The sequence below is a fragment of the Lissotriton helveticus genome, chromosome 6, assembly GCF_964261635.1.
Source record: "Lissotriton helveticus chromosome 6, aLisHel1.1, whole genome shotgun sequence".
Lineage (NCBI taxonomy): Eukaryota > Metazoa > Chordata > Amphibia > Caudata > Salamandridae > Lissotriton > Lissotriton helveticus.
In genome coordinates this window covers 40,013,351-40,021,906 of record NC_136067.1, presented here as the reverse complement: position 1 = coordinate 40,021,906, position 8,556 = coordinate 40,013,351, and the positions used below count along the sequence as shown (strand labels likewise).

Genomic DNA, 8,556 nt, shown 5'->3' with positions numbered 1-8,556 from the left:
CGCATTCCTGCATATCAGCAAAGGCGGCGCATTGCTGGAGTTGCGTCACAGCTCTGCAAAGACTCTGGGGTGCCCTATCTTCACAATGCTGCGTCAATCCTTACGCCTGCTTCAAGCAGGCGCAGGGTTTTGATGCAGCATGGGCTCAAAAGTGACTTAGTGAATCACTCAGCCACTTTTGGGAGGCGTTCCTGCGCCGGAACACCCCCCCCCCTCCCTGCGCAGGAACGCCTACTTCTGGCGCAGGGCTTTACAACATGACGCATGCGTCACATTGTAAATACCCCGCAGCATGGTGCTGGTTTTGCGCCACCGCCGTGTCACAAAAGTGACACAACTGCGGCGTAAAAGTGGCGCAAGGGGCTTGTAAATCTGCCCCAAGGAGTCTTTAATAGTATACAGTTCACTAGTACCTTAGATTTCTCCCATGCACTGCAACTGTTTGTAATTTCTACTGACTTATTACAGTCCTGGTTTCTCAGCCACCATGACTTACCTTGGAAAGGTCCACCCCTCTGTTAAGTTTACTGCATGCAGAGGTTTTTGCTCTACCTTGTAGAAGTACAAAACCATTTCGAATAGGGAATTAGTAAAACAACCCCAGCCCTAGGTCACATCATCTTTAGATCCTGTTGCTAGAAGATTGATTTTCAATGGAAGGACCAGAATTATCCCCATCAGATCACTAGCCGGGAAATGGGAAGCTCCGCCTCTGGGCCGCAAGCTCCGCCCCCAAGCCAGAAGCTCCACCTCCGGGCCAGAATTTCTAGCCCGAGTGCGGACGTATAGTTAGTAGTCTTAAATCTATTCTGTGAATACCGAAAGTAGTAAATTCATTCTGTGAATCCCGAAAGTAGTAAGTGCATTCTGTAAATACCAAATAGTAGTAAGTTTAAGATTTAGTCTTAAGTTCATTCTGTGAATCGGGTCCTATAAAATCTACTTGAAATATGTTAAACTTTTATTTATTGTATGATGTGTCAAGTTTTATATTTCGTATTGTTGACTTCAGCAGGACTCTAAAGCAATTCATCAATAAACTTGGAACTTGCCTACATGAAAATGAAAGCTTGGCTGACTAGATTTATTTTTGCAATATTTTGTGGTTAATTTCACTGTAGTTGTCATACAATGAATTTCTACAAAAAAACACATAGATGAATACTACGAGAGGCTTTCTGCATACGCAGAATATTTATTTGAGCAATTTTTTTTATCATGAAGTCTTATTAAGGCGGGAGCACCGACTGATGAAACAACCTCATTTAATCTGTGACTACAAAATACGATCTGAATTTTGAGAAAATGTATTTACAAAATGTAGTCTACTGCTCACAACGTTTTCATTTTGGCAAATATATACAAACATATAGGGCCCGATTCACAGAACTAACTTAAGACAAAATCCTAAATTTACCTCCATTTTGGTATTCACAGAAGGCACTTACTCATTTCGGTATTCACAGAACGCACTTACTCATTTCGGTATTCACAGAAGTTAGGAGTCCTAACTTTAGGATTCCTAAATGCCTTCTGTGAATATCGAAAGTCTTAAAATTAGGATTTTTCTCAGTTTAGGAGTCCTAAAGTTATGAGTCCTGACATTACTACTCCTAAACTGAGAAAAATCCTAACTTTAAGACTTTCGGTATTCACAGAAGGCGATTAGTAGACCTAAAGTTAGGACTCCTAACTTCTGTGAATACCAAAATGAGTAAGTGCGTTCTGTGAATACCAAAATGAGTAAGTGCCTTCTTTGAATATCAAAATGGTAGTAAGTTTAGGATTTTGTCTTAAGTTAGTTCTGTGAATCGGGCCCACAGCATTTTGACAAGCATATGAGTGGCACAATATGGTGCAAAAATCAGACAACTTCAACTATAGGCTCAGACATGCAACGTAACTTATCTAGACTCTTATTGGTGCATAATCTGAAAAAGGCACGTGTACTGTAGAATAATATGTCATTGTTTCATTAAAACTATGGATTATTTTTTTTTCTCTCTTTTTCTCTAAAACTGTAGTCTGCGCATAAATTGTCCTCCAACCAATGCCTTAACCTAATTTCTTTCTTGGCCAAGGGCTTGACTCAGATTTCGGGGGATGGATTATTCCGTCACAACGGTGACGGATTTCCCGTCCACCGAAATATAATTCCATTATATCCTATTGGATTTAAATTTGGGATAGCCGCCACTTTTGTGATGGAGTCACCTGTCTGCCAAGATCCATATCAGGCCCTTAGTCTCTGGTATTGGAGCGTGAACCTTACTCTAGCCGCTGTAGTCATCGTAGACCCTGGAAGTTCTGTGGCGATCCCGGCACTGGTTGGGACGCTCTTCCAGCTTGGAAACAGCCCCCACCTCTTCCAGTCTCACAGCTCTGGCCGGGTGCAAGCCAAGGTGGAGCAATTTTTCCATTAAGGTGGTTCCCAGGTTGAAGACCAGAGCCAACCAGGCTAGTCCAAAGATGATCCAGATGGCGGCCACGCTCCTGTAGACGGAGATGTAGTGCTTGTTTGGATCCGTTCCTGGGAAGCGAGTAAGGAATAAACGTCAACATCAGACATACTCCGATGACATCTAACGTTGCCACGTCACATACGGTGATCAACATAAGATATACTGCGATGATATGTAAAACTTGAGTGCCGCATGTGGTGATGAACATCAGACATACTGCGAAGACTTCTAGCATTAGACATGTCACATATGGTGACCAGTATTAGACATACTCCGATGACATCTAAAACTGGAGCGTCACATGGGGTTACCAGTATCAGTCAAACTGCGAAGACTTCTAACATTGGAATGTCACATACAGTGACCAGCATCGGACGTACTGCGATGACAACTAACATTGGAATGACACATACAGTGGCCATCATTAGACATACTCTGATGACATCTAAAACTGGAGCGTCAAAAGAAATGAGACTTACTGTGATGATGTCAACAATGGAACTACACATGCAGTTACCAGCATGAAGCATACTGAGATGACATCAACAATGAAACTTTACAAGCAGTGACGAACATCAGAAATACACCAATGACATCAACAACAGAACTTCACATGCATTGACGAGGATCATAGATACTGCGATGACTTCAACAACAGAACTTTACAGGCAGTGACATGCATCAGACATGCTCCGATGACATCAATAAAGGAACTTCATATGCAGTGACAACCATCAGGCATACTGAGATGACATCAACAATGGAATGTCACAGGCAGTGACGAACATCATACATACTCCAATGACATAAAACAATGGAACTTCCCATCAGGCATACTCCAATGACATCAAGAATGGAACTTTACAAGCAGTGACCAGCATCAGACATACTCCGATGGCATCAACAACAGAACTTCACATGCATTGACGAGGATCAGACATACTGCGATTACTTCAACAATGGAGCTTCAAAATGCAATGACCACCCCTTGTCCATGTGCTCATTCAAACTTTAGAAGTTTATTTTGTAAATGATATCCAGGTGATGCTTGCTTGCCTCCCACTTCATAAGGGCACCCAAAGTGAAGGATTTTCTTTTGAGCTACTAATGATGATTCCTAAATAGAAAATATTGTGACAAACTTGTTGACAAACTCGCTGTCTCTCGGGCAGAAAGCGCTGATCTTAAACAAACTCAGCTGTCACTCAGGCATGAAGCGCTGATCGTACACAAGCTCCTCGGTCACTCCAGCAGAAGGCAGTGCCCAGCCGCTGTATAGGGAAAAATGAAGTCTTTGTTGTCCCTGAGACTTCTTGATCAAGCCCTTGGAGAAGGCAGAGTCTAGCTCTCCTTCAACAGAGTCAGAGAACAGCAGGCAGCAAGGCAACAAGAGGAAAAGCAGTCCTCCCAGAAAAGCAGTCCAGCTGAGTTCTTTAGGCAGCACACCAGTTGTCTAGCAGAGCTTCAGTTATACGTCCAGCAATGTCTGATTAGATGGGGTCAGAGACCCAGTATTTATACCAAAAAGTGCCTTTGATGTGGAGGTGACTTCAAAGCAAAGCCTTCGATGTGCACAGGTCCCCTTTCAGCCCAGTCCTGTATGCCAGCCTATCTATGGGGGCTTGATCAGTGCTTTATCTCTAGACAGCCACAAACACAGGATACGGGTTTCAAAACCCAAAAAGAGCTGACAGCAGAGGAATGCCCACTTGTCAAAGATAAAAGGAAGGAGCTGACACCTACTCTTCAATGGGTAGAGTCCTGTCCTCACACAATTTGGCAGACCGTCTTCGACTTCGGTCAGGCAATACATAATTGAAGAGTGCCTGCAGGAACAATGCAATTACCGTCATTATTGGGGCCAAATACAATCCAACATGGTCCAATCAATATTAACTTTGAGGTCCGTTCTCAATGTAATGGCCAAACGAAATGGGCCACAACCGTCAGCCTTGCTTCTCACCAGGTAACAAGCCAGTTGACTTAAGTGTCCTAGTAGAGACAAACACCCAAACTACTGTGAGGTCTGCTCCTCTCATAGGTTATTATTGGGGATTCCTTAAACTATCTTTTCATGTGTCACATTTTTTATTAAATCCCACCACTCTCTTGCTTCCACATCACCCTGATTTGTTGAAGCCCAAAGGAAGGCACATGAGCTTGGATTTTGAGCTAAGGTCTTCGCCTATGCAGTTTCACCCCGCCATCTTTAATATCTGCCTTCTGTCCATTATATGATTCCTCTTGAAAGGGTCTGTGGAAATGTGAGCATGCACCGCACTGCCAGCTGTAGAAATCAAGACATATTTGTAACTTATTGCAATATGTCAGAACGTCAGGGCAGTTCTAAACAAGAATTGACAAAGCAAATAGGTTTCACTTTAAACAGAGGTTCTATTTTTGTTTTCTCCTCTCTGGTCGCTGGTTTGTGGAGTATTGCTGATGCGATTTGATGTAAAAGTGTGAATCAATGTCTGTAAATTAATCAGCTCTTGCAGCATCGTGCCTGCGCCCATCAGCGAAGTTGAGTCACATGATGCAGCACGATGAAGGTGAAGTAGACGGCACGCACAACTGCTTTCCTTGCTGCTGAATGTTAACTTTTGGAACATGCAGGGTAACCGCAAGACTGTGCACAAATGGTTCTTTCTATAAAATATATAGCTGTAAAGTTTTAGGTTTGCATATATGTTGCAATAATTCTTGTTAATGCATTATGCCTCTGTGTGATGATTGGCGGTATCTCAAGTGCGTATAGCTCTCAATTGGAAGCAGTTGTAACAAGGGGCTGGGAAGCAAAAGTGGGAATCAGAGGGAAGGAAATGGAAAGAGTGGCAGATGACAGAGGTGCCAAGCAGTGATGAGGGAGGGGTTGGGTGGATGGAACAGGTGCCCCCAGAAACTGCAAATGTGATGAGATAAGGATAAGATTTACAGGGCTGTTTACAGAAATGGTTCTAAGAGATTCATAGAAACAATAGGGAACCTTACACTGCAAAGAAACAATAGGTAACCTTCCCAAATCACGGGCTGAAAAAAACAAAAGAATTGTGTGCATCAATGAACTGAAATAGGCAAACGTGAAATGATGCACGTACTGGGTCACTGCACCATGGGAGGGAACAAGACGCAAGAAGGAGGAACAAAAAACACAGAATACCCACATAGAAGAAAGCTTTGGGAAAGGGCATGTGAAGAAATGAATCAAAAGCAATGGGCGGGCTGTAAGGCCACAGAGTGGATACAACATGTCTTCAAGAGACAGAGCATGCACTGCCTTGGTGAGACCTAAAAAACCAGGAGTGTCTGGGGAAATCCGGGACATCTGGTCACCCTGGTGGGTGTGATCTGGGCAGCCATGGTACATGTTGGTGAGCTGCGGGTGACCTAAGAGTTACAGAGAACTTTGCAGCCATAGAGTTGATTCCTACCAGGTCACCCTGGACTCCTGGCAGTCTGGGCTGCTTGTGGCTCTCTTGCTTTGGGATACAGATGTCCATTCATGTCTCTGGCACACGCATCATCGGTGGGCAGCTGCAAGTCAGGCCAGTTACAGTTTGACATGATGAGCAGCCCTACTGTGGGTAACACAATTCTCATCTGCAGTTATATATGACAAGTTCTGCTGCAAGAGATGTACACAAATTGATGAAGCAGTTTTATTCACTCCACCCTCACAAAATCAGGAGCTTGTACCCATGCCCTGACGTGTTGTACAGGCTGCTACACTTCCTCTGGGATGTATGTCACTACAACGCACACTTTTACAACGCATACCTTTACAACGCATTTTTTACAAAGCAACATCCATTACAACGCATTCCATTACAACGCATGCCATTACAACGAAAATTAAAAAACTACATTTACAACGCATTCCATTACAACGCATAATACCTTTATAACGCATACCATTACAACACATAACATTACATTGCATTTGGTAAGTATTGGATAGTGTAGGGGTAAAATTTACTATTCTAACTCCAGGGGGTGCAACAGTAGGGTAAGTGTTGGATAGTGTAGGAGTACAAATTACTATTCTAACTCCAGGGGGTGCAACAGTAGGGTACATGTTGGATTTTGTAGGGGTAAAAATTACTATTCTAACTCCAGGGGGTGCAACAGTAGGGTAAGTGTTGGATGGTAATGTTATGCGTTGTAATGGTATGCGTTGTAATGACTGCGTTGTAAAGACATGCGTTGTAGTGGTGTGCGTTGTAGTGGCAAGCATTGTAATGGTTGCGTTGAAATGGCATGCGTTGTAATGGATGTTGCGTTGTAAAAGTTTCGTTGTAATGGTAGTGTGTTGCAAAAGTTGCGTTGTAAAGGTTGTTTCCCCTTCCTCTGCATTGGTTTTCATTGCTAACTCCTTTGGTACTTCTCACTTCACAGACAAGCGCATTTAAGTTCCACAGGGTAGCTCAGTGAGTTGTGCACTATATGTTCAGTCGTGCGCCATACGGTAGTTTTTAAAGAGCCCACAGATTTTCAATGTGATGATAATGCAAGTTGTCAATAGAATGATACAGGTGAACACACAAGAAGGAGGAACAAAAAACACAGAATACCCACATAGAAGAAAGCTTTTGGAAAGGTCATGTGAAGAAATGAATCAAAAGCAATGGGCGGGCTGTAAGGCCACAGAGTGGATACAACATGTCTTGAAGAGACAGAGCATGCACTGCCTTGGCGAGACCTAAAAAACCAGGAGTGTCTGGGAAAACTGGAACAAGTTTACAGACAATTGCCACTCCTTACCTAGCACAAAATCCCCAAATCCAATGGTGCTGAGGGTGATGAAGGCGAAGTAGAAACCCTGTCCGTAGCTCCAGCCCTCGATGTAACTGAAGATCATCGGAGGGAAGACGAGGAAGAGGAGGGTACCCGACGTCAGGAACAATGTCACCGTCACAGTCTTCACCACCTTCTGTGCAGCATAGAAAGCGAGAGGACACAGATGTCAGTGACATGCATCACTGCCCTTTGACCTGTAAAGTAGTCAGCAGCCCCTCTCATGAACATCACAGGTCTCCAATGATGGTCCACATAGGCATGTCCCCCTCTCTCTGGGACATCACAGATACTGCTTCAGTCCTTGACTTTAGTGTGATAACCTAATGCATTCTGGGTATTGTAGTCTTGTTTTGTTTCCATTGAACTAACAAACCACAAAAACATAATCTCTAGGACTAGGGCTGAGGAATTGAGACAGCGTCCATACTGGCTTGGAGTGAGGCGTTCACCCTCCCTGACCCAATGCAGACATTCATGATAACCAGTGACCAGGTAAATGGTTTGTATGTAGATTGATTGCATGTAATGTGTCCCAAGGGGACATCCTGGTAACTTGGATTAGGCCAAGAATTATATTACAATCTTAAAATACTGTGAGTGCAGTCAGTTTCCCTCCATCTTTTCTCAATTGATTATTGTGGGGTCTGGTTAAGGGTGACCCAGGGCAGACAGGGGTTACATCAGTTTAATTGTATCTTTTGAAGCTTTCTGCTGCAGGAGTCCTGGCGCCTCTGTAGTACTGGACCCGTCATTGAATACCAAGTAAGACCGTTTGCACTTGTCCTGCAGTGTAGCTGGGCAGAGCAATCCAAGGCATACCCAGTGGGATAGCCAATCAGAACTCTGTAAGAATGGCCCCCTCCAAATTGAGGCACAGCCAGTGTTTCGACAAGCAAGGAAAAGTAGTGTAATCTCTAAACGCGACAACACATAAGCAATGACATCAGGAGCCAGAATTATCAAGGGCTTGCACTGCCCTTGATACACACAAGCTGACCCAAGAGCAATGCAAGGCCTCAATGTGAGATTTACTATGCCATCCGGAGAACCCAATGTGACTTGGGTTCGCGATGAGAAACCACCAGTCCCCATTGAGGAAGCTGCCGCTAGAGTAGACATCTACTCGAGCAGCGGAAAACGACAGCTTGCACTGTGCAAGATGCAGTTTGCACTGATTGCACAGTGTGGACAAGCATCCGGCACTGTGCAATCAGTGGGAACAACATTTTACACAGTGCACTACGCAGTTCGCGTAGCTACGTGTAGCTACACGTAGCTCACGTAGTGCGAAGTGCAC

The 8,556-nt window shown here is 43.9% G+C and overlaps 1 protein-coding gene across 1 annotated transcript in view; it reads right to left on the bottom strand.

Moving 5' to 3' along the window:
- Positions 1 to 1,991: 1,991 nt before the first annotated feature.
- LOC144761203 (potassium channel, subfamily K, member 16-like) overlaps positions 1,992 to 8,556 on the bottom strand; it is a 53,279-nt gene continuing 46,714 nt past the window's right edge. The window contains exons 4-5 of the mRNA XM_078646696.1: positions 7,224 to 7,392; positions 1,992 to 2,530 (exon numbers count right to left, since the gene is read on the bottom strand). Of these exons, the coding sequence (XP_078502822.1) occupies positions 2,274 to 2,530; positions 7,224 to 7,392 (426 nt within the window). The 3' untranslated portion in view covers positions 1,992 to 2,273. The remainder of the gene's footprint in view (positions 2,531 to 7,223; positions 7,393 to 8,556) is intronic.